At 35.5% G+C, this 27,913-nt stretch overlaps 1 protein-coding gene across 1 annotated transcript in view; it reads right to left on the bottom strand.

The window, feature by feature from the left end:
- Positions 1–27,913, bottom strand: part of Sntg1 (syntrophin gamma 1) — a 507,378-nt gene that overhangs the window by 213,654 nt on the left and 265,811 nt on the right. Inside the window, exons 9-10 of the mRNA XM_059255595.1 lie at positions 24,262–24,344; positions 10,523–10,653 (exon numbers count right to left, since the gene is read on the bottom strand). Coding sequence (XP_059111578.1) covers positions 10,523–10,653; positions 24,262–24,344 — 214 coding nt within the window. The remainder of the gene's footprint in view (positions 1–10,522; positions 10,654–24,261; positions 24,345–27,913) is intronic.

The following is a 27,913-nucleotide window of genomic DNA, read 5'->3' as shown; positions in this document are numbered from 1 at the left end:
GCATAATTTTGTTGCTATGTTGCTTTAGCAGAAGAGTAGTACTTGTTTTTCCTGAGGTCCTTGGCCTATCTAGTCTTAGGTTCTTGGCTGCACAACCAGTGTCAGGGATGGATTTCATCTCATGGAATGGGTCTTAAATCCAGTCAGATGTTGGTTGCTTACTCCCACAAGATTTGTGCCACTATTGAACTTGTGCATCTTGGAGGTAGGTCACCATCATAGATCAAAGTGTTTGTATCGGGGTTCTGGTTTACTTTTTTCATTTGGTAGCCTGCAGAGTATCTTCCAGTACTATGTATACTAGTCAATAGGGCTAAAGCCTGGTCTTCTCCATGTTCAATGAGTTGTATTGGTGCTCTTTCTAGTAGTGGGGCCTTACCATCAGTTTGTGGGGGAACAACCAATAGCTTTGGCAAAAGCCTTTGTGATTCGAGCATTCCCAAGAGCCCCTTTGACCAACAACTAAACTAAATATGTCTTATCTCCAGAACTGGAGGCTTCATTTTGTGACAAGAAATTTTTTTCAAGTGGGGCTTTGTCTCCCCATTATATAGCGACTCCATCTAGATTTTGTTTATATATGTTTACATATTAGGAAGTTTACATTATAATAGGTTTTCACAGGGTCTGTCAAATTGCCCTTAGTTTCAGTATTCCCATCCCTTACTCCCTGTACTAATTCCTCTTCTCACCCTCTCCCCATTTGATCCCATTCTAATCCCTCTCCTCCATCCATAACTATCTGTTCTATTTTCTTTCCAAGGGAGATCCTCCCTTCACCACTAATTCCTTACTCTATACATTCCTTATTGTATACTCTATGGATACATGGATTGTAGACTGCTCATCAAAGTATTAATAGCTAACATCCTCATATAAATGAATATAAGCCATATTAGTCTTTTGATATCTGGGTAACCTCACTGAAAATGATTTTTTCTAGTTCCACTTATTTACATGTAAACTTAATGAATTATTTTTTAACAGCTGAATAGTATTCCATTATAGAAATGTCCACCCTTCCTTCATCTATCAATCCATCCATTAATGGACATCTAGTCTGTTTATACTTTATATTGGAATTTATTTTGGCTATTATACTATTGCTGTTCTACAGAAGCAATGAACGTGGTTGAGCAAATGTCTCTGTGGAAGGATAAAGCAACAATGGGTATATGCCCAAGACTGATAAAGCTAGATCTTGAGGCAGATCTATTCCCAGCTTTCTGAGGAACCTTGATACTGCATTTCCTAGTGGCTATACAAGGTGGCACTTCCACAAGCAATTGGTGAGTATTTCCTTTACTCCACATCCTCACCAGTATAAGCTGTCACTTGTTTTATTTGTCTTGATCATTCTGAGATGGGTGATGGTGCTCTGCATGCTGTGAATCTATGTTGTTCTGATTGGTTGATAAATAAAAAGTTGATTGGGAAGTAGCCAGGCAGGAAGTATAGGTAGGGTAAACAGACAAGGAGAATTCTGGGAACAAGAAGGCTGAGTGGGGAGATGCCAGCCCGCCGTCCAGGGAGCAGCATGTAACAGTACACAGGTAAAGCCACTGAACATGTGGTGACATATAGATTAACAGAAATGGGCTGAATTTAAATGCAAGAACTAGTCAGTGGTAGGCCTGAGCTAATGGCTGAGCAGTTTTAATTAATATAAGTTTCTGAATGATTATTTTATAAGTGGGGCTTGGCAGGACTGGGAGAAACTTTCTGGCTACAAATGGCTCCCAATTTGGGGCTCAAAGCCATGACCCTTAGATTAAGAGTCTCATGCTTTTCTGACTAAGCAGGTAGGCAGTTGTCTCTGTTATTCTAGATTTTTGAAAGTTGCTTACAATGCACTTCCTGTTTACTTAGGTAATATTATATCCTTCTGAGGTCTTTCATGTAGTTGAAGACTAGATAATTATGATTTTCCTTGGTTATGATAAAATATAAGATAGGAAACCTTAGACTCACAAATATAGGATAGATAGGCTATCTTCTTTAATTTTGCAAATACAAATAGACTAGATATTCTAACTGTAATTCTTGCTTGATAACTGTTCTATTATACGTAATTTTACTATGTTAAAGTCAAAACCTTCCTTTTTGATTAGACAGAAGAGGGGAGGTGCTATAGGATATTCTGTATACTATGAATCTATGTTGCTCTGATTGGTTGATAAATAAAATACTGTTTGGCCAGTAGCCAGGCAGGAAGTATAGGCAGGATAAGCAGACAAGGAGAATTCTGGGAAGAGGAAGGTTGAGTCTGCAGACACCAGCCTGCCACCCAGGGAGCAGCATAAAATGGCACACAGGTAAAGCCACAGAATACTTGGCAACATATAGATTAACAGAAATGGGCAGAGTTTAAGTGTAGGAGCTAGTCAGTGGTAGGCCTGAGCTAATGGTCAAGCCATTTTAATTAATATTAAGTCTCTGTGTGTTCACTTGGGTCTGAGAGTCTGCGGGACAGCGTGACTGCATGGAGCATGTTGGGTCAAGCTACAATTCTGACAGTGTAAGAGGAATTTTCAAGTAGTTTTGATTTGCATTTCCATGATGACTAACAATGTTGAACATGTCTTTAGCAGCTTTTCTGCCATTTGAATTTACTCTTTTGTGATTTGTGTTTAGGCTTGTACCTCATATTAAATTGGGTTATTTGACTTCCTTTGATTTAATTTTTTGAGTTCTTCAGGTGTTTGTGATATTTGTCCTCTGTCAAATGTATAGATGCTAACAAAAATGTTTCCCCTTTTTTACCATGCTTTGATTGTTTTCTTTGCCATACAGAACCTTTTCAGTTTCATGAGGTACTATTTATTGATTATTATTCTTAATGTCTGTGCTATCAGTGTTGTGCTCATAAAATTTTTTCCCTGTTCAATGAATTCAAGACTATTTCTCACTTTAACTTGTATAAAATTCCTTGTATCTGGCCTTATGTTGAAGTCATTGATTCATTTGGAGTTCAGTTTTGTGCAGGGTAATATGTACGCATCAATTTGTATTCTTCTATATTCAGCCATCCAGTTTCATATGCACCTTTTCTTAAAAATGCTTCCTTTGTGCCAGTGTATATTGTTGGGTTCTTTATCCAAAACAAGCTGTCAATAAGTGGATTCATGTCTGAATGTTTGACTGCATTTCTCCAAGACCCATGCTGTTTTTATTACTCTGGTTCTGCCTTTGAACTTGAAATTAGAGATCGTGATACATCCTAAATTATTTATTATTGTCATTATTATTATTGCTATTAATTATTATTCAGGGTTGCTTTAGCTATCATGGTGTGTGTGTGTGTGTTTGTGTGTGTGTGTGTGTGTGTGTGTGTGTGTGTGTGTGTAATCCACATGAAGCTGTAAACTGTCCTTTCAACTTATGTGAAAAAATTGTGTTGGAATTTTGATGGGGATTACATTGAATCTGTAGATGGGTTTTGGTAGGACAGATATTTTCATTATGTTAATTCTTTTGATTCTTGAGCATGAGACCTTTATCAATTTTGTGGTATCTTCTTCAATTTGTTTTTTTTTTATTTCTTAAAGTTGATATTATACAAGTCCCTCACTTGCTTGGCTAGAGTTTTTTTTGTTGTTGTTGTTTTTGAGTCTATTTTGAAAGATATTGTGTCCTTGTTTTCTTTATCAGTCCATTTATTATTTCTTACAGAAGGCTAATATTTTTTTTATGTAGAAATTTTTCATCCACAGTCTTTACTGAATGTGTTTTTCAGCTGTAAGAGTTTCCTGCTGGACTTTTTGGGTAACTAATATATACTAGCATATCATCTACAAACAAAGATAATTTGACTTCTTGTTTTCCAATTTGTATCCCCTTAATCTCCACAAGATGTTTTATTTTACTCACCTAGACTTGAAGTATTATATGGTTTAGAGACAATGGAAAGCCTTGTTTTTTTTAATTTCTGTGTAAGTATTATTTCTCTTTCCATTTAAGCTGATGTTGGCCATGGGCTTCCAGTAAATCATCTTTGTTACTTAGAGGTGTATGTTCCTTGTATTTTATTCTCTCTAGGACTTTTATCATAAATGGGTGTTTGATTTTGTCAAAGGCCTTTTCTATATCCAATAAGATGATAATGTGGTTTTGTCTTTGAGTCTTTTTGTATGGTGCATTACATTTACCAGATACTGTATATCTACCAATCCCTGCATCTCTGGAATGAAGACTACTTGATCACAGTCGGTAATCTTTTGGATGTGTTCTTTTTTTTTTTGTTTGTTTTTTTTTGAGACAGGGTTTCTCTGTGTAGCTTTGTGCCTTTTCCTGGATCTCGCTCTGTAGACCAGGTTGGCCTCGAACTCACAAAGATCCACCTGGCTCTGCCTCCCGAGTGCTGGGATTAAAGGCGTGCATCACCACCGCCCAGCTTGGATGTGTTCTTATGTTCAGTTTGCCACTACTTTATTGAGAACTTTTAATACTATCTTCATAAAGAAAACTGCTCTAAAATTCCTTTTGTTTATTTATATGGTCTAGCTACGGACCTCACAGAAAGAATTGAGCATATCCTTTTGGTTTATATTTTGTGGAGTAACTTGAGGACTATTAATGTTACTTCTTTAAAAGTCTGGTAGAATTCAATGTTGAATCCACTATGCCCTGGTCATTTTTGGCTGAAAGAATTTAATTATTGCTTCTATTTCACTAGTGGGTGTAGGTCTGTTTAAATTGCTTTTCTAATTGATTTAATTTTGGTAAATTGTATATAATGAGAAATTTATCCATTTCTCTTAGATATTCCAACTTTTGTGGAGTACAAGTTTTTAAAGTATGTCTTTGTGATTATTTGGGTTTCCTCAGTATCTGTTATTATCTTCCCCTTTCATCTCTAATTTTGTCAATGTGGATCTTTTCTCTCAGGGTTTTAGTTAATTTGGTTAAACTTTTTGATAATCTTTTTTTGTTGTTTTTTCAAAGAACAAGTTCTTTGTTTAACTTATTATTTGTATTGTTTTGTCTATTTGTTTCTATTTTATTGTTTTCAGCACTGAGTTTGATCATTTTTTACTGTCTAATCTTTTTGGTTGTGATTTCTTTTTTTTATTTCTTTTATGACCCACTTTTCATTCAGTAGAGAGTTATTTAGTTTCTATGAGTTCATAGAACTATTTCTATTGTATTTGGTGTTGCTGACATTCAGTTTTACTTTGTGATGGTCAGATATAATGCAGGGTAATTTCATTTTCTTGAATATAATGAGACTTGATTTGTGTCCAAGTATGTGATCAATTTTTGAAGAAAGTTGCATGAGATGCTAAGAAAGTTTATTCTTTTGTGTTTGGGTAAAATGTTACATAAATATATTTTAGGTCCATTTGGTATATAATGTCAATTATAGAATTTCTACTGAGGTTTTTAGTTTGTTTGTTTGTTTGTTTGTCTGGATGATCTGTCTGTTGGAAAGAGTGATATGTTAAAGTCTTTCAGTGTGTGATGATCATTATTTGATTTTAACTATAATAATCTTTTTATGTAGCTAGTCGCCCTTGTGTTTGGTGTGTAGATATTTGCAATTTGAATGTTCTCTTGGTTGATATTTTTCCTTTGATGAATATTTAATTTTCTTTCCCGACCCTTCTGATTAGTTTTTATTTGAAGTCTTTTTTTGTGATCTATTATAGTAGTGACATCATCTCGTTTCTTAATTCCGTTTGCTTGGAATATATTTTCTATACTTTCACCCTAAGATGATATCTATCTTTGTATTGTTCCTGTTTTCATATCCAATCTATTGGTCTTTTTACTGGGTGCATTTAGACTATTGATTTTCAGAGTTATCAATGTGCAGTATTCATTATTGCCATTATTTCTCTGTGGTAGATTGTGTTCCCTCCCCATTTTGACTTACTAATCTGAGATGACTTATTTCTTATTTTTTCTTGAGTATGTTTAACCTCTTCAGGTAGAAATTTTCCTCCTTCTAGTATCTTCTGTATAGCTGGGCTTGTAGATCTTGGTGGACTCTCTTTCTCCATCTATTGGTATTAAAATTTTTGCTATGTGTAGTATTTTTGGACTGCATCTATTGTGACAAGGACTAAAAGTTGAATGTGGTAACTTCATTTTTGTAACTTGGATAAACTTTGTGTTGCTTAGAAAATACAAGAGGGAAATATAAGGAGGAGGAAATGAAGAAACAATATTCTGGGAAAATAAACAAAAATGAAACAAAACACAAAAATCTGAGCTCCTAGCAGTCATCATCACCCTTACCTCATTATTTTTGCTAATTTCATATTTTGGCTGCTATAACTATTTACTTATCTTGCAGATGCAGGAAGGATGTTTAGGACATGATTTCGATGCTTAAATATGAATCTTGGGAAAGGAACGGGCTGCACTTGAGTCCCAAACACCCAATTAGCTCTTTGACTGTGTCTGAGTGGTCTTCTCTGGTAGCAGTCCTACAATACTGTAGTAGCTTTGAGTTTGTAAAATATCTGCCCAGGCCCTTCTGTCTTTTAGAGACCTCATTGAGTAATCAAGTGTTATTCTAATATGCCTGCCTTTATAGGTTATTTTTTCTTTTTTCTTAAGAGTTTTTAATATTCTTTCTTTGTTCTGTGTGTTTAGAACTTTAATTATTATGTATCATGGGGAATTTCTTTTCTTGCTCCAGTCTATTTGGTGTTCTATATAATCCTTGAAACTTGATAGGAACCTCTCTCTAAATGTTGGGTGAATTTAATTTTATGATTTTGTTAAAAGTGCTTCTGTGCTTTTGTCTTGGGTTTCTTTTTTATCTTGGTGCATCATTTTTTCTGTTCCTATTATTTGAGAATTTGGTCTTTTCATATTATTTCAGTTTTACTTAATCCTTTGTGCCTGGATTGTTTCTAGAATTAACATTTTCTTCAACTGAGGTATCCATTTCTTCTATATTGTCTTCAATGCCTAAGATTCTCTTTTCTATCTCTTTTCTCTGTTGGTAAGTTCTGCCTCTGAATTTCCAGTTCAAATTCTTAAATTTTTCATTTCCAGTTTTACCTAAGTTTAGGTTTTCTTTAGTTTCTACCTTCTACTTTGCACTTTTCTACTTTCACTTCTTGAACAGTTTTCTTCACTTCTTTTCACTGGTTGTTTCATTTTTTTCATAAATTTCACTAATAGATACATTCATATTGTCTGAAAGATGTTAGGTTACATTCATAATAGCTATTTTGAAGTACTTATCTTGTGCTTCAGCTATATTTTATTTCTTGGAACCTACACTGTGAGCTCTGTTGGACTCTAGTAGAGACACTTTGTGCTGACTGTTATTGACTTTGTGTTTATGCTGGTGTCTAAGACCATGGGTTTGTGATGATTGTAATTCTAGGTGTTGATATCTGGTTTTGACTTTCTTTGATGGTCTTCCTTTGTTTCTGTTGCCCTTTCTGGATGTTAGGAGACTGTGGTGATTTTGCGTCATAGAGTAGGAAGTGCTTCTGTGTCACTGCCAAGTGTGGCCACTTGGTGTCCAGGGTAAAAAGTATTTATATGTATCAGAAGATGACATGAAGGAATGGAATACAGCAAGAAAGTATGGGAGTGAGAGGATCCACCGGAGGGAGAAATGCTGGGTGTGACAAGAGAATCTGTGGATTCCACATTGGAATGGAGGAAGAGAAAAAAGGCAGGCCCATGCAGGTCATCTGCTAGAGGGAAAGGGATGACAATGGGGAATGATATTTGGAGAACAAAAAGTAGAGTGTAGATTGTCTGTCTGATACCCTGGCTGAGGTGGCCATTGGGTTTCCAGGGAGAGAGTGCCTCAGGTATTGGTGACTGAGAAAAAGGGATAGGATGAGAGAAGGCTGTAGAAGAATGTGTATGTAGTCTTCTGGGAATTGGGGCAGAGAAGAAGGAGAAGCAATATCAGGTGGCCTGTAGCAAAGCTGTTGGTTAGATAGGGAATTGGAATTGGAGGATGGGAAAGAGTGAAGATCATTCATCTGATTTTCTAGTCTGTGTGGCCAGAGATTTCCAGGGAGAGAATTCCTTAGGAGCTTGTGGCTGAGACAATGGATAGGGAGATGAAGTTGTGAATTCATTCAAGAAAATAAAAATTTGATGTACTTGCAATAATAGGAATATTGATAAATTTCATTCAATATTCCTAACTTTCAGAGTTTAAATAGAATAGAATAAATGATATTCCTGCATAATAATAAAGTGATGTAGTTCTGGTTTATTAAAACTCAATAAAATATGCTGAAAACTCAGAAGACAGAGATAAACACAGACCTGGGAGAAATATCACTTACCTGGACAGTTGTAAAACTCTGGGAAATATTTTATCTATGCCTCCAAAGAAATTAATGCTACATTTTCAAATACACATGGTGGTACATGTGTATATTTTTCATGTAATGACAATAGGAACTAAACAGGGGGAAAGACAATCAAATGTTCTCACAGCCTGTGCTTCCTTTTGGAATACCCTTGGCCATGGTGTGATATTCTGACATGCTTCAGAGTTTAAGGAAGATACTTCTAAATCAGGATCTTTAGCATATTTTCCTATCTCTGACAACAATAACACTATGATGTGTCTGTTCACATCAACACAACAGTAAATGACAGGGAAACAACTTGATTTGCAATTAAGTCTGAAGTATGACATGACTTAAATTGGTATATAATATTAATTTACATATATATTTATACAATATATAATTCTATAAATTATAATTGTTATCATTTACAAGTATATAATATAATTATAATATATATATATATATATATATATATATATATATATATATATATATACCACAAAGTAATATCTTGGGTTTATAGACACCTCAACAGACTATTATGTGCCATCATATGCACTTCTTTGTTTTTCCTTCTCACAGAGAAAATGAATTTATTGTTTCTGAAGTATAGCCTGTGAGCTCCATGGAAGGAGGTTTTCAATTAGCCTTTACTAAGAGAATAAGTGAATGGTAAGCTAGCTTTTGTATATGAATTGCTGTGGAAATCTATTATAAATAATGCTTTGCTTGTAACTAATTGTGCCTACAATGTTAAAAAGATATAATTAACTCAGTAGTTAAAACTCTTTGTGCTGAGGCACCATGAAAATAAAGTTATTGAGTTATTTGGACTGGCCAAAAATTTTTTTTGATAGAAATTATTTGATAGAAAATATATAAACATTTTTGTAAGATAACTTTGCCTAGCATGCCTTTAATCCCAGCTCTTGGAAGGCAGAGCCAGGTGGATCTCTGTGAGTTCGTGGCCAGCCTGGGCTACCAAGTGAGTTCCTGGAAAGGTGCAAAGCTACACAGAGAAACCCTGTCTCAAAAAAAATGATAATAATATAAGCAAATGAAGCACATGACTACTTTTTAAAAAACAAGTCTTAATACAAATATCAGAACTCTTAAAGCAGAAAGTTTAGGGTTCAATGACAAAAGAAGAAAAATCAAGTATATTACAAGCCAGATATATTTAAATAAACAGAATTATGATAGCAGTCATATGTCTTGAGAATCTGATATCTATTTTACAAAATATTGAATAGACAAGGAAAGTCCAAAGAGTTCATTGTTCTAAATGTATATAATTTCTCAAGAAAAAGTGAAATTAATGGTAGTTCCCTTTGGTTTCCTTATTTTATCCATCCCTAGAAGGGTCTTGAGAATGTCTCCCACACTGGAATGCCACAGGCTACATAAGTAACACCTCATAGCTCAAGGACACAAGTAGGTATCAATCAACCACAGGATGATTTGGAGCCTGACTGACCTCCTGAACAGTTGTCAGCTGTGTATGTCTGAATTGATTAGGAAACTTTGGTGGAAACAGACCAAAAAGCTCATCTTTCCAGAGAGGTTTCTCAGTCCTTGAGACATCTATCTCAAAAAAAAAAAAAAAAAGAAAGGACAAAAGAAAAGAAAAAGCCTTAGGCAAAACATCAGACCAAGGAGCTCAAGAAACAAACAAACAAAAATAATCAAGAAAAAAGGCAGAAACTTTCGATTTAAATTCTATGGAAAGAAGGGACCAACAAAGCCCCAAATCTGCTTTTGAAAAACAATTCATTCCACATCCCTATCAATATTGAGTGTGATAAAGAGATGAAAAGTAAACTCATATACTTATTCATAAAACTAATAATGTGAGAATGATAGATGATAAGCTACCTACAAAGGTCTGGGGTTTTACTCGAGGTCCTCTGTTAGATTCCTAGCACTACTCAAATTGATAAACGTATAAACTACACAACTACTTTGAAAATAATGCAATGTATTAAAATTAACTCTAGAAAAAAATATAAAACCCAATAAAATTATAGTATTACACACATCAGATACACTGCAATTATTAATGAAAGAATCAGGGCTTCCATTGGTTTTGGCTCCATATTTATCATGTTGTATATTGAGAGAATATTTCTTTTGTACTCTCAAAAACATGCTAAAGTAAAAACGTCATGGCACATTATGCTAAAAGTTTGAGCGATGACCATTTTCAATCAGAGTTTAAAACCTACAAACAGACTCACCGAGTCAGATCAGTTCCAGGCAGGTACTGGGAGAAGCGGGCATGCAGTAGCGGAATGAGCCTGAGGTCACACCACCTCTTCTCCCACCGCAGTCCTGGAGATGTGGGCCACGATGAGCAGGAAAGCGTATCCTGAGAAAAGCAACATGTTCAGAAAGTCTGTTCTTCTCTGTGTATATTTTTTGTTCAAACTCCCTTGTGTTTCAAATTCATATCCTCTTTTTCTTTATTGCTTTGTGTGTATGTGTGTACATTCCTAAATACATAAATGCAATCTGCTCAATTCATATTTCTAGTTCATAGTCCAGTTCACTTTCTAGAATGCATATGTTTTTAGGGATAACTGTTTTCTATTGGATAATGAATAGATGTGATTTTTTTCCCCCAAAAGACACTTTCTCCTGCTCTTAGCATTCTTTAGTTGCCTGTAGTTCTATATCTGGGGAGGAGGCCTCACAAGCCTCAAACTTCCACATTAGCATTGGTATTTTCCCTCATATGTTGAAGAAAAATATATTTGAAAAAAAGATTTTTTTTATTTGATATCTCATTCTAGACACACTGGAAATGTTATCCTCTGTCAACACCAGGAGCCAATACTGGTTGTATGTTTAGTTAAGTTTGATTAAAGAATTGTTGACATTGTAGCCTGTCTATAAAATGAGTATTAGAATGCAGAAAGTTTTATTTTACTATAAACTTGAAACTCTAATGACTCAATAGTTCTAAGAATTGCCTTCAATTATTAATTTATTTCAGTGGGTTAAGGAGAAATAAGGATATTCAGAAGATACTAAGTCCGTAGAGCTGTTTACAATACCAGGGAAGTTAAAGTATCAAGTCACACAGAGGTTCCCATATTAGTGACTTATGAGGTACCCACATTTAGGACACACATTCTCTTATGAGAACCCATTCATTCATTGTTAACTATCAGGTGCCTATAGGGAATGAGATGTTAAGGGTAATCAGTACATGACATGGGGACAGTTCTTTATTTAGTTGATATAAGTTATCATGATATGATCTCATGATGTATACCACAAATTTTCAACATGTGTTAAAGGGTCAGGTAAATAAAATGCAACAAGGGATTCAGGGGATACATTCCAAAGAGAACTACACTCCTCCTGGTCAGAATCCAAAATTTAGCAAATACATACTCCATTTCCCTTGATATAGGGTCAAGTCATTTAAAATGTCTCACTGGTCTTCTTTACAAAGTGGTAGCAAGAATATTAACAATGGATAAGCATGTAATAAGGAATAATTAGGAAAATGCTTAAAATATAGCCCAGCACCAAGCTTCATGCTACTATTACTATCTCCAAAATCCTAACTGAAATTATACATTTACTCAAAACAACCAACAGATTACATTGCAATCTATTCTAAAAATTAATAATTATATGTAATATATAATTATATGTGTGTGTGTGTGTGTGTGTGTGTGTGTGTGTGTGCGCATGCGTGTGTGTGTGTATGTAACCCAAGGTTACATGTTTCTCACAATTGTCATAGATCATCTGATAAAAACCTCAACATCAGGCATGAAAAGCCTCAATTTGAATTGTTACTATGGAGGTTCCAAGTGACTTCTAAAATAATGTAGACAGTTCTTTTTCCGTATTTTCCTTCTAGAGGTAAGTTCTTCTTGCTGAAGACACTGTTCACCTTTGATATTGGATGCAGAGGACAGGAGCTGTATCTGATCCGAAAACCTCCTCTCTGAGTTCTATATTTTATGGTACCAGAAGTTCTATGCAAGTTTTTGAGGAAGGAAAGCAATCAGTAGTTAGTCCTACATAGCTATGACACTGTTTAACCACAATAATGAGCAACATTGCAAGCTATCCCTAAGGATACAATTGTTGAACTCATCTTGGTTGTAACCATAAGTTGCCTAATAGAATTTAAGATCCACTTAACAAGAAGGAAATCATGCTTAGAACTTGAAATCTAGCCAACAACTTGGGGCTATATTGTTGCCACCTCATTAAATGAGCATAATTCTAATGTTCTGTATTCTAAATGTTTCTCCTTATACTCATAGGTAAGTGTAGCTCTCATCCCTTTTCAAAGAATCTTTTTGCAACAAAGATCATTATATACAACAACTGCCCAAAATACAGACACAAAATAGTTATGGTGTATACAGTTCCAGTGAAATATTCTATAATACATCTCTTCTGCCTATGGCTCAGAGTCCATCTAGGAAGATGGGGTAAGACTGTAGCAACAAAAGAATGTGGAAGCAAATAGTGTCTTCTAGAAATGACATAGAGCCTTCACTTATGAAACCTTGGCAATATGGCTACCTAGTCAAGACATGAACAATGACAATAGCAACAGATATGCTAATGTCAGAAAGAAATATCTTAAGGTCCCCAATCATAGAAAAAGAACTAGACATAACTAAGGAATGCTGAAAGTAGGAGACATAATCTTTTTAGTGATGAGTTATTTGGTTGATTTACTAGTATTAAGTGGTCAGACCTGAAAATATATACATAACAAGTAGCCTTAAACATACTCAGGAGGCTGAATGTATACATTTATGCACCTTTCTCTGTCTGTCTGTCTCTCTGTCTCTCTCTCTCTCTCTCTCTCTCTCTCTCATATATATATATATATATATATATATATATATATATATATATATATATATATATATGCCTGTCTGTCTATTTGTCTGTATTTCTTTCTCTGTATGTGTCTGTGTGTGTGTTCTATAACATAGAAAAAGAAGCTACGTATTTGAGAGGGAGAAATGGTTGAAATGGAAAGGATTGGAGTGAGTAAAAGGAAGAGAAAATATATAACATAGAAAAAGAAGCTATGTATTTGAGAGGGGGAAATGGTTGAAATGGAAAGGATTGGAGTGAGTAAAAGGAAGAGAAAATATATAACATAGAAAAAGAAGCTATGTATTTGAGAGGGAGAAATGGTTGAAATGGAAAGGATTGGAGTGAGTAAAAGGAAGAGAAAAAAATCTGTAATTATATTTTAACTAAAAAAATAAACATCAGTAATTAACAAAACTATTTCTAAGCATGAGGCTTATAGAAATAAAATTTCTATAGCTTCACAATAATATTGTTAATGCTGATTATAGTTATCACCTATACTATTTTTTCTGATTTAGTAAATGCTTTGTAAATCTTTTTTTTCCAAGATAAAGATATGCTCATGTTACCGAGTAAATACAAAAGACTGTTAAACAGCAACAATGCATCATTTGATCATAAGGAGGACTGTTTTATAATAGCCATACTTTAAAACATAGTCTGGGAAAATAAACAAATCTTGTCAATTATTATGTCTGTCTATCTACTGCCCTCCTATCAGATGTCAAGGATGCAGTGTTAATGAATGGGGATGATTTTTTATGGTTTATATCATGGTAGTCAATCCCATATCAGAAAAGGATTCTTTATAGATAGACATTTATAAGAAATTCATTTGCCGGGGCTGGAGAGATGGCTCAGTGATTAAAAGCACTTGCTGCTCTTCCAGAGGTCCTGAGTTCAATTCCCAGCAACCACATGGTGGCTCACAACCATCTGTAATGAGATCTGACACATTCTTCTGACCTGCAGGCATACACTGTATACATAATAAAATAAATCTTAAAAAAATTTAAAAAAAAGAAATTCATTTGCCAAGTCACCCATTCAATAACAGGCAGGGATCATTGATTTCTTCCAACTAACATTTCTTTGATTTGTAAACACATCTATCACAACATGTCTAACGCTTATAAGCAGAGGTTAAACATTGAAAAGAATAATTTAGAGAAAAGATAAAACCCAAACCATATAAAGATGCAACAAAGAAAGAGAATTACAGACCAATTTCCCTAATGAACATTGACACAAAAATACTCAACAAAATACTGGCAAACAGAATTTAACAGAACATCAAAAAATTATCCATTATGATCAAGTAGACTTCATCCCAGAGATGCAAGATGGTTCAACATATGAAAATCTGTCAATGTAATCCACCATATAAACAAACTGAAAGAAAAAAAACATGATCATCTCATTATATGCTTTAAAATTCTTTTACAAAATTCAACACCCTTTCATGATAAAGGTCTCAGAGAAAGCAGGAATACAAGGAATGTACCTGAACATAATAAAGGCAATTTACAGCAAGTCAACAGCTAATATCAAATTAAATAGATAGAAACTCAAAGTGATTCCACTAAAATGAGGAATAAGGCAAGGCTGTACCGTACCCCCATATCTACTCAATATTCAAAGTTCTAGCTAGAACAATGAGACACCAAAAGGAGATCAAAGGGATATAAATTGGAAAGGAAGAAGTAAAACTTTTACTATTTGCAAACAATATGATTGTATACATGAGTGACCCCAAAAATTCTACCAGGGATTGCTTACAACTGATAATCACCTTTAGTAATGTGTCAGGATACAAGATTAAGTAAACAAAATCAGTAGACTTCCTATATATAAATGATAAATTAGCTGAGAAAGAAATTAGAGAAACATCATCCTTTACAATATCCACAAATAATATAAAATAACTTGGAGTAAATCTAACCAAGCAACTAAAAGGCGTGTATGACAAGAAATTTTAAGTCCTTGAAGAAAGAAATTGAAGAAGATATCAGAAAACGGAAAGATCTCCCATGCTCATCGATAGGTAGTACCAATATTAAGAAAATGGCAATCTTACCAAAGTCAGCTGCAGAGTCAATGAAATCCCCATCAAAGTCCCACTGCAGGTCTTCACAGACCTTGAAAGAACAGCTCTCAACTTCATATGGAAAAACAAAAAACCCAGGATAACTAAAACAATCCTTTATAATATAGCAAATTTTGGAGGTATCACCATTCCTAACTTCAAGCTCTACTGTAGAAGTATAGTAATAAGAACACCTGGTATTGACATAAAAGCTGATATGTGGACCAATAGATTTGCATTGAAGACCCTCACATTAATCTATGCACCAAAAATACCAGATTTTTGACAAAGGACCCAAAACTGTACCACGGAAAAAAGGTAGCATCTTCAACAAATGGTGCTGACATTACTGGATGTCAACATGTAGAAGATTACAAATAGATTCATATTTTTTTAAGTTGCATATAACTAAAATCCAAATGGATCAAAAACCTCAACATAAATCCAGCTACAATGAACCTGATAGAAGAGAAAGTAGGAAGTAGCCTTGAACACATTGGCAAGGAGACCACTTAAAGAATACAACACCAGCATCACAGACACTGAGAGCAACAATTAATAAATGGGACATTCTGAAGCTGAGAAGCTTCTGTAAGGCAAAGAACACAGAAAATATGACAAAATGGCATCCTACAGAAAGGGAAAACATCTTTACCAATGCCATATCTGACAGAGGGCTGATCTCCAAAATATATAAAGAATGCAAAGACCTAGACATCAGAATATCAAACAATCCAATTTAAAAAATGGGCTATATATCTAAACAGGGAATTCTCAACAGAAAAATCTCAAATGGCTCAAAGACATTTAAGAAAATTGCTCTACTCCCTTAGTCATCAGGAAAATGCTAATAAAAACAACTCTGAGACACCACCTTACACCTGTCAGAATGGCTAAGATCAAAAACAATGTTGACAGCTTATGTTGGAGAGGATGTGGAGCAAGGGTAAAACTCCACTGTTGGTGGAGTGCTAACTTGGACAGCAACTTTGGAAATCAGTATGGCAACTTCTCAGAAAATTGCGACTCAATCTACCTCTATACCCAATAACACTTTTGGCCATATACTCAAGGCATGCTCAATCATACCACAAGGACACTTGCTCAGCTATGTTCATAGGAGCATTATTTGTAATAGCCAGAACCTGAAAACAACCTAGATGTTCCTCAAACAAAGAATGGATAGCAAAAATGTGGTACATGCATAAAGTATTACTCATCTGTGAAAAAATAAATAAATAAGTAAAAAATGACATTGTAAAATTTGCAGAAAAATAGATGAAGCTAGAAAATATCATCCTGAGTGAGGTAACCCAGACTCAGAAAGATAAACATGGTGTGTACTCACTTACATGTGTATACTAGATGGAAAGCAAAGAAAATGAGATTATAACCCACAGCTCCAAAAAAGCTAGGTAAAAGGAGATCTCTAAGAGGGATGCATGGGTCACATTAGGAAGGGGAAATAGATGAGATCTCCATGAGTAAACTGGGGATGGAGGGGGCAATAGGGCAATAGAGGCCAGGGGTCATGGGGTGAGATAGTAAGGAAACAATGTGGTTGATCTAGGGGAGGGCAGATTGTGAGAAAAATGAAAGATATCTTGATAGTGGGAGACATTATGGGGTTAGGGAGAAATTTATTTCTAGGAAAATTTCCAGGATTCCACAAAGAAAACCCCAGATTAGACTACCAGCAACAGTAGTAAGGGTACCTGAACAGGTTTGCCCCAGTAATCAGATTGGTGAATACCCTAACTGTCATCATAGAGCCTTCATCCAGTAACTCATGGGAGCAGATGCAGAGATCCACAGACAAGCACCAGGACAAGCTCCAGGAGTCCAGTCGAAGGGAGGAAAAAGGGGTTATATGAGCAAGGCACGTAAAGATCATGATGGAGAAATCCACAGAGACAACTGAACCAAGCTCTTAGGAACTCACAAACTATAGACCAATAGCGGAACCTGCATGGGACCAGTCTATGCCCTCTGCATATGGGAGACCATTGTGTAGCTTGGCCTGTTTTAGGGGTCCTTGGCACTATGATCAGGATCTATCCTTGGTGCATGAAGTGGCTTTTTGGAGCCCCTTCCATATGGTGGGATGCCTTGTTCAGTCTTTATGCGGGGCAGGGTCGGGTGGGGGTTGGACCTGCCTCAACTGAATTACTAGGATTTGCTGACTCCTAATGGGAGGCTTTACCCTTTTGGAGGAGGGCATGTGGGGTGGGCAAGGTGGGTAAGACTGGGGGAGTGAGAGGAGGGATGCCAAGGGATCTGTGGTTGATATATAAAATTAATTTAAAATTTTTCTTAAATAAAAAATAAATAATAAAAAAGAATAATTCGATTTTTTTGTTGGTCATTTTATATTCTGCTCACATATTTTGGTAGGTTATTTAACAGTGATTTCCCATATTCTGCAAATATGAATTACTCCTTTTTGTTATCATTTTCTTTGAATAAATAAGAATATATGAAACAATATTAAATGATTGAGGCAATGCAATATTGAGGACAATGATAGCCATAATTTGTTGCTGCGAGCTGCAGAAATATGAAGTAAGAATTCAGCTGACACTGGTAAATCTATACCTGAAAGAGCCAAGAGCTCTTCCATAGGGAAGCCAAAAACTCAAGTCTTGGTAACATTTGCTTTTGAATGTATTAGTTGTTTCCTGCAGCAAATTCTAGTGTGCTATTGAAGTTTTCCCATTTGATTCTTTTCTCAAAAACTTCTAACAGTGTTGTTAACCATTTACTGGGCAGAATTTCCCCTTTAAAATTTTGGTATTTGGATAACATTCCCCAGCTGTGTCGACTACAGTCACACAGTCAAGACTCCTTTTTTCAGGCCTTTGTTCCTCTTTCTAGCAGACTTAGAATCTGTCTTTCTGTAATTATCTTTATTAACCAACTTCTGGCCAGGGCCATCTCTGGACAAAAGTATTTCATCTGAGATACTTCTCAAACATCCAAGGACAGACTGTAGATAGATAAGCATTTAGACTACAGATAGATAAGCATTTGCTCATCTCACCTACAGATAAGAGAAGATAACCTCACTATTCTTAAATCCTTAATTCCTGTTTATTAACACAAGACCCTAATTTAAGAGATTTACTGCTTGTACCAGGTTGGTATTTACTTGGAGTAAAAGTGCTTTTAAGAACCAAATGTTCATACTGTGATACAGATTGCCTAGGAACCCACAACACTTCCCCTGTCAGCAGATAGGAAAGTGCTGCTCCAAGCTAACCCTGAACTAACAAATTCTTAACTCCTTTTACTTTCACCTTGGTTTATTAATAAGCTTATTATCTAACCTTATCACACTTAGGAATGCAGTATTGCACACAGATTCCTCTTTTTCCCTTCTTGGATTTCCCTAATTGATTCAAGGTTCCTCTCCTTCCCATTTGACTCTTTCCCTGTAAGAGTTCACTGAGGTTTTTATAAGTCACCCCCTCCTTGAGTAATAAAGAAAGCCTGACAGTCACTGCCTGGTGTAAACACTTATCTGCTTTTATAACCCTGAAAGAATTCAAGTCTTGTGACCTTGCTTTGGCCAAAGAATTGCTGATTGTATGAGTTTATAAACTGGAAACTTCAGAAACTTGAGAAAGAGTACTAAGATGAAAAAAGGGAGAACAGCAGAAAAAAGATACAGAGCATCAGGCAAGAGAGGAGATAAGTATGAGAGCAGAAAAGAGACTGTGTAGAGATAATTTATTTAGAAGAATAAAGTGAATGGACTGAAAGAGCTCAGTGTACATAGATTCATTCAATACCCCTAAGATTAAATCCTCAGCTGGTTGTTAGATTCTGCCACGAACCCTGAGAAAGGGCTATAAGGGGCTGGACCCCAATCATTCTTGTTAAGTTAGAATAATACTTTCATAACATTGTTAGGAGTCATACATCTGAAAATATGTTATCATTGCAATTTAATGCTTTTACAGTTTAATATGGAAAGCTAATTTTCCTATTTTATACTTCTGTGTAAAAATCATGAAACCTATCCAACTTCAACTTTTAGAATGATCCAGCCTGATGTATATGTTATTGTAGATCATATTTACAGTCGAATATTTAATATCATTAAAGATAATTCTTATTTATTTTAATCATGAAGATATATAGTTTAGGGCTTCTTTTACTAACAGTTGTCACATATTTATGGTCACTTGTATAATGGCCTAAAACAATAACTACAAGGTTTTGAGAAGCACATTTTCCAGGAATTTACTTCACAATATCAAGAATTTTGGTTTTTTTCAAATAATAACCAGGTGCATGTAACAGGCAGTGTTTACATAATAATTGCTTACAACAGAATTTTCTCCAACACTTAATACACATTACATAATGGCATTGAAAAACAACCAAATTGACAAAATAGAACTGAATGTGGAACAAAATGCCAGTCCAGATATATTTTAGAATAAGTATGCATAGAAAACTGACTCTGGGTATAAGGAGGAGGAAAATATTTTCAAAGTTGTGTTATCTGACTCTCTGAGTAAGTGTTATTTTCTCAAAGCAAATTTCTTCATTTTGCCTCTAGGGGGGAATTAAGCATAGGGTTTTGGCTCAGTTAACTCCACTTCCGTAAAACAAGAGATATTTGTGTCCTTGAAATTGGTGACATTTTTGTCCATGAAGGAATAGACATTAAAAAATAGCAACCTAAATTTCATATTTAAGGCTTAATTTCTCTTGGATTTTAAAGAGTTTTCATAAGGATATTTCAGCAAAACAATATCCAGTTACTCAAAATTTGTTTTAAAAACAGTACATAGATATTCAAAATGCAGTTCCATATAATCTCTTTGTTTTTAAACAAAGTTATAATAACTATAAATCTGAGAGTAGAGAGAATTCCTAGTCTCCCCTACTGTATTGAAGCTTATCCACAGCATGGAAGGGAAATTGAGTTGAGCCAGCTGCACTCAAATCAGACAGCACAATCAATAGATGCCCTCAAGAGGAGCAAAGCCACATTTGGTAGTAGTCTTACAGCTTTCAGATCTCAACTATATCCATGTTCAGAGTCTTCACAGCCCTCTAGTTCTTTTATTCTTTACATCAAACTTGATTAAAATTCCTGAGCTCAGAAACCATAATTAACTTCTCCATATAGTACCCCATGAAATGCCTCTATAGAGTTCAGCAAGACTTCATTTAATGGAAATAGACAAGCACTTTCTCATTATAAATGTGCTTTATTTAAATTTTCATGTTGATTATTCTTCTTTACATCACCATTATAAGCTTTCATTACAGTAAAATACATCCAGCAATGTAATAATATATTCCAATATTAATGATGAGAATAATAATACAATGTGAATGAACCTATATCAGTATAGAATGTATGTGGTATATGGTATTCAAACTCTATACAACTGTCTATGCTAAAAACAGTGAGGCTGCAAAATTAGTAGTAATTGCTATGCCCAAATGGTAGGTTTCTAAAGAATGTCATTGTAATTTTATTATAAAGCAAGGCAATGAGTAGAAAAGAAACTATAATGATTCCTTCCCTTAAACCTTTAATAATGATTTCTCTACTTGCCATTACTACAGAGGAAGTAAAGGACTTTAGACAAAATCTAGATTAAGAACATGGGATACTTTTTCTGTCTTATGAACATAACTAATGGGGACCTCAGAGGAAATCTGAAAGATTGGAGGATGCACAGGATGATGTAACTGACTAACTGGCAAAGATTTGTTCCATGTCTTCCGGTGGTTATCCAGAGGAGGCCTTTCTTGTTGCCCCTACCAAATCACACAGAATACATGGACTGAAGTTCTGGGCCTGTGAATCTCAGGCAAACACTTGAATGGAGCTGTCAGCAATGAAAAGACACAGCTGGTCACATCACCAGCACAAGCACAGTAAATGAGGATAATGGGAACCAAGGAAAGGATGTTCAGCAAAAAAAAGTGTGTGTGTGTGTGTGTGTGTGTGTGTGTGTGTGTGTGTGTGTGTGTGTGTGTGTAAGCAAATGGGGCAATGGAAGCTCAGTGGAACATCATTTGCCTAACATACATGATGCCCTTGATTCAACTAAGCAACACAGACAGTCAGACATACACACCCACTCCTCCATACACACACCCACAAACATACACACAAACACAATCATTTGTAACAAGGATTATATCACTGTTTCTTTGTGTGTGTAACTCTTTTGCTCACTTGAACACCATAGTTTTCAGATCTTGGTATCATCAGGAGATCAGTGTTTTGGTTTTATCTATTATAAAAAAATTATTTCTGCTGTAAGTAAAATTTAATGGAATTTTAATGAACTATATCCAGAAGTTGTTGGACTGATAAGAGTCTTATGTTTCCACCAATAGCCATTGCTCTTATGAATGTTCCTCACAAAGTCACGAACTTTAGACTGACAGCTGTGGAACTTGCATGGGGCCAGACTAGACCCTCTGCATACAGGAGACAGTTGTGTAGCTTGGTCTGTTTGAGGGGGCCCTGGCAGTGGGATTAGGATCTATCCCTAGTGCACGGATTGGCTTTCTCGAGTCCATTACTCATGGTGGGATGCCTTGACTACCTTTGATGCAGAGAGGAGGGGCTTGGTCCTGTCTCAACTGAATGTACCAGGCTTTGCTGACTGCCTGTGGGAGGCCTTACCTTTTGGAAGAAGGAACAGGGTGTATTTTGGGGAAGGGGGAGCCTGGGGGAGAGTAAGAGGAGGGATGAGAGGGGGATCTGTGGTTAGTCTGTAAAATGAATACTAAAGTTTTTAAAGAAAAAAAATTCTGCATGAACAAGGTTGGTTAGGAACACTGTGATGATATTTTATTTTTGATGAAATGTGGTTATATGTTAGTTGTGCTTTGATAAATAAAACTTGACTGGACATCGGGCATGGGGGGGAAGGACATCTATTTTAAGTAAGCAATATTAGGCAGCACATGCCCTTAATCCATCACGTATCAGGCAGTGTCTCTGTGTGTTCAAGGCCATACTAGGGAAGAGAGCCAAGTGTGATGAAACACACTTTTAATCTCAGTACCAACCATAGAGACTTGGAGGTCTGTATAGACAGTCAGTCACAAGGAATTGAGGTAGATGGGCTAAGAGCCAATAAGAGGACAGAAAAGCAAGGCATAGAAACGTGTGGGTAGATAGGAAGTAGCTCACATTTGGAAGCTACAGAGTGGGTGAGGTAAGGCAGCTGGCAGCATCTCCCTGATCTCTCTAAGGCTTTCATCCCTATATTTGGCTCTGTGTTTTTATTTAATAAGATCATTTAGAAATTCATCTACAGAACACCACAAGAACATGGTCCACAGAATCAACTGACTGTAACCCATGGTGACTTTCAGTGATCACGGAGCCTGTAGGGGTCTGATCTAGGTCTTCTGCATTTATGTATTGTCAGAGTAGCTTTGTGTTCTTTTGGGGTTCCTAACAATGGGAGCAGGAACTGTCTCTGAATCTTTTGCCTGCTTTTGGGACCCTTTTCCTCATAGTGGGTTGCCTCATTCAGCTTTGATGTAATGATATGTTCCTGGTCATATTGTAATTTGTTATGCTTTGTTTGGTTGACATCTCTGGGAGACGTGCTCCTGTCTGAGGGAATGCAGGGGGCATGGCCCTGTGTGGAGGAGGAGAAGGGAAAATGGAGTTGTGATGTAATATGAGAAAAGAATTAAAAAAGAAATTAAGAAGTAATGGATAAAGAATGTGTTTTAAATACACACAATGGAATTTTCTTCAGCCATAAAGGAGATAGGGTAGAGGAACTATATTCTTTGTAAGAAAATAGATAAAACTACAGGATGTCTTGTTAAATGAAATAAGTCAGTGTCATGCAGATATGTAAGCGTGTTTTCTCTCATATATAGAATCTAGGGTGGGAAAGGTAGGAAGATAAAAGGGAGACAGTTATGGATATGGAATAATAAAAACTGATGGAGAAGAGAATAATAAAAGGTGACAGAAAAGTGTATGTAATCATGGAATGCCATATACATGTATGGAAACATTGTAATGAGAGACTTCTTACTGTTTACAAATAATATATATTAATAAAAAATTGAAAAAAATTTCTTTCATGCTATAAGTTAAAAATGTTCGTAATTACAAAATAAATGAATAAATAAATTTGATAATAAACCTGAAAAACTTATGTCATCCAGCTATAGAATAATGCTAATATAATGAGAAACATCAAAAGTTGCTTGGACTTGCAAATGTTCAAAGGTAGTCTTTTGAAATAAAATTCCATAATCAGATCATTATTTCTAATATTGAATGAATAGTGCTTTTTTAGAGATCAGAAAAATAAATATGTATTGCATGTCAATTTTGCTAGTTCATACTTAAGTCTACTTGAAACCAGAGAGAACAGTTTTTTTTTTCTTTAGAATGTATTTTGAGTGTTAAAATAAGAAATATCAAAAATATTTAATAAAAATAATTTACTCAGAAACAAATGTGGAAAATAAACACTAAAAATTCAATTTAATTCCTTAAAGCTAATGTACTAAATGCATATTTTGTTGATTATACATGTAGTTCATTGTTCCTTATCATAATGTATATGCTAGATTTTTCTTTCCTTGTAGTAATTCCATGATATGCATAAAGATTACAAAAAATGACAAATTATGGTTATATTTGGCTAACTGGTATCAAAATAAAAGTCATAAAATTATGTTAAATCATGTAGTTCATGAAACTATATATTGCATGCAATGCCCTAAAATGATGTTATCTCTCTGAGTGTCCTAGTCCAAAGTCTCCAACACTTACAGAGGATTTAAGAATGCATGCCTGGAGAAAAGAATGAATATCAGGTAAAATAACTGGCTGCTTGTTTTTCCTTCTGACTCATCTTATCACTTAAATGATAGTGAACTCACGAGGAGTTCAGGTTTATCAGAAAAATTAGACTTAGCAATAGTACTAGCAAATCACCAGTACAGATATATTCTGTTTTTAGATCATCCTTATTAATAAGTCTCAACTGTGTCCAGCTGTCTTACTGTGTTGTTTGGATGGTAGTTGAGGTGCAATCCACTGTCACAAAGAGGAGAAGAGGTACCACTGCTTTGGTCACTTGGAGCACCTGCAGGAGACAAAAGCATAATATAATGTCATGTTGTTCTAGAATGACTTTGTCTAGTTCATATTATTTTCAATAATAATATGAAAATTGACCCTCCCATTTTCCTATGTTCTCATCCCCCACTCCTTGCCCTCCGCCACACCCCCACACCCAGTCCACTCATGTAGATCTCATCCATTTCTCCTTCACAAGGTCATCCATGTGTCCCTCCTAGGGTCTTTCCCTGTTAGCTAGCCTCTCTGGAGTTGTGGGTTGCAGTCTGGCCATCCTTCCCTCACATTTAGTATCCACTTATGAGTGAGTATATACTATGTTTGTCTTTCTGAGTCTGGGTTACCTCACTCAACATGATATTTTCTAGTTCCATCTATTTGCCTGCAAATTTCATGATATCATTATTTTTCACTGCTGAGTATTATCCCATTGTGTATATGTGCCACATTTTCTTTATCCATTCTTCAGTTGAGGGGCATCTAGGTTGTTTCCAGGTTCTTGCTATTATGAATAATGCTGCTATGAACATAGTTGAGCATGTGTCCTTGTGGTAAGATTGAGAATTCCTTGGGTATGCCCAAGAGTGGTATAACTGGGTCTTGAGTAAGACTTATTCCCAATTTTCTGAGAAACTGCCATGCTGATTTCCAGAGTGGTTGGACAAGCTTGCATTCTGACCAACAGTGGAGGAGTGTTCCCCTTGCTTCACATTCTCTCCAACATAAGCTGTCTTCAGTGTTTTTGATCTTAGTCATTCTGACAGGTGAAAGATGGTATCTCAGAGTTGTTTTGATTTGTATTTCCCTGATGACTAAAGACGTTGAGTAATTCCTTAAATGCCTTTCAGCCACTTGAGATTCTTCTGTTGAGAATTCTCTGTTAAGCTCTGTAGCCCACTTTTTAATTGGGTTGTTCAGATCCACCACCAGGCACCAGGCTGAGCTCTGGGAATCCAGTTGATGAGAAAGAAGAGAGATACTGCAGGTGAGGGACATCGAGATCATGATGGGAGGACGTGCAGAGATGAATGGCCACACTAGAGGAAACTCATGAACTGTGGACTGGTGGCTGTGGAGCCCCCATGGGACTGGACTAGGCTCTCTGGATATGGAAGACAGTTGTTTGGCTCGAACTGTTTGGGGGGTACCCAGGCAGGGGGATCAGGATCTGTGTCGCTGGTCTATGGATAGGCTTCTGGAACCTGGTGCCTTTCATGTGACACCTTGCACAGCCTTGGTGCAGTGGGAAGGGGCTTGGACCTGCCTAGGCTCAGTGTGCTGGGTTTTGCTGACTCCCCACGGGAAACCTCAATTTGGGGGATGTGGGGAAGTGAGGTGGCTTAGGAAAGAGGACTGGGGAGTGGGAGGAGGGGAGATCTGTGGATATTATGTGGAGTGTGTAGAAAATTTTTTAATAAAAAAAGAAAGAAAAAAATAATATGAAAATTGAAAAATAAAACACAAAGAAATTTGACTTACACCAAAGCCAGAGCTTGGCAATAATATAAGTCTTGGGGGAGAGAGAGAGAGAGAGAGAGAGAGAGAGAGAGAGAGAGAGAGAGAGAGTCTATTTTGAATTTCAGAAACATTAGACTTTTTTAAAAATATTGTATTCTGTTTTTTCCCATTCCTCATTCCAAGAGAAGCCAGAAGATAGTACAAGATCTTCTAGAACTGGAGTTACAGAAGGTTGTAAGCCATAACATTGTGTTAGAAATAAAATCTGTGTCCTCTCAAGAGCAGCTTGTGTTATTAAATGCTGAGCCATTTCTCTAATCCCTCTACCCAGACTTTTAATACTGAAATGTTTTGGTAATCTGTAAAGTTTTATTTTATGCTTTGTTTCAAAGTATGGACTGATTCTATCAGTGGAAACTAGTTTCACATGTGTTCTTAGTATGTATTCAAATATCCTGATCAAATCCTTTTAATTTTGTGACATTACAAAGCAAAAATATGCATTCAAATTTTATGAAAAATATAGTAACACATATTTTTAATTTAATAATTAATTTAATCAATCAATCATTCTAATTAACTTAAATCATTGAATAATATACTAAAGGTACACAATTTTCAAAGATGTCATTGTATAGGAATTACATGTTCCCTGACTTCTGATTCTTCACTGTGACCAGACATTATTACTTTGGAGTTTCTAATGAATTTGACCAACCAATTATTTTTTGAAAATCCACATTTGAGTTTAAGCACCAAATTTCTTAGAAAGATTTTACTTCCTAACATGATACATTCAAGACTTGTTCTATTTTTTATTACTCAAAATGCTACAGATTTCTCCCAGCTAAAAAGTCATTTGCCTGGATTAAATTTGTCCCCTCTCCAAATGCAAAATTTTTTAGTTAAGGGGCTAGAGTGATGACTCAGTGGTTAAGAGCACATGCTACTTTTGCAGAAGTCCTGGGTTCAATTTGCAGCACCAGCATGGCAGCTGTACCTCTAGTTCCAGGGAATATGACATTTTGTGGTCTCCCTGAATATTAAAAGCTCATGGTATGCTCACACGCAAGCTTAAAAATACATACATATATAAAACAAGAATAAACAATAATTTCTCTTAGAATTTACACTTTATTTTCCTATTTTGTGTAAATTTTAAATATTTTTTTATTTTTATAACATTATTTTAATGTCATTATTTTGAAATATATCCATTTTAACTTGAATATGTTTACATGTTTAAATGTGATAGCATCAAATGATACCTATTTCTTGAAAACACAAAATATCAAATTCTGTGACTGTATTTTAAAATATCATAAAGAAAAAATAAAATTATAAATGAATACACAAAAAGAATCCAGCTATAATTTCAATGATATATACTTATATCAGAAAAATTTAGTGGAATAGAAATTTAACTTAAACAAGCAAAAAGTGAAAGAATAATTACAAGTAAAACAAAAGTTATATAGCAGTTAATTTTATGGCAAGAACTATGTAGAAAAGAGGAGAAAGTACAAATTAGCAGTGTCAAGAAGGCTAATAGATACTAAAGCAAAAATTGAAAGGATGTTATTGTAAGTTAATACTAATAAATTAGTATCTTCACTTAATTGAGAAGTATCATGAAAAGAATCTAGCTAATTTTATAAAAAAATACAAAGAATCATGCATTTATTCTAGAGACTAAGTAATACAAAAGAATACTGACATTCTATTCTAAAATTAATTTTTATTAAAGAATTAAGAAAATTTTGGTACATCAGAGTGAATTTCATTATATAAAATTGAATCTAACAGTGTTCACAATAGATAATTGGAACCATATTATGGCCCACACCTCTGGCAGAAGCCTCTTTTTCCACCAGAGGCCAGGCCAGCTTCCTGAATCCCAGATAAGACTGCGCCCCAAACCACCAGCACTTGCCCAGCATAATTCCAATTGCCCTTCCTCTCCTTATCACTATGTCCTGACCCACACCTCTGGCAGAAGGCTTCTACTCCATCCAAGGCCAGGAAAGAACCCTGATCCCCAGAGGTCACACCAGCATCCTGAATCTTAGAGACCAGGCCAAATCCCTGAAAAACAGGCAGAAGCCTCCTACTACACCA

This window comes from Peromyscus eremicus, chromosome 2, assembly GCF_949786415.1.
Source record: "Peromyscus eremicus chromosome 2, PerEre_H2_v1, whole genome shotgun sequence".
NCBI classification, from domain to species: Eukaryota; Metazoa; Chordata; class Mammalia; order Rodentia; family Cricetidae; genus Peromyscus; species Peromyscus eremicus.
The sequence above is the reverse complement of the archived record's forward strand: the minus strand, read 5'-3'. Positions and strand labels throughout refer to the sequence as shown.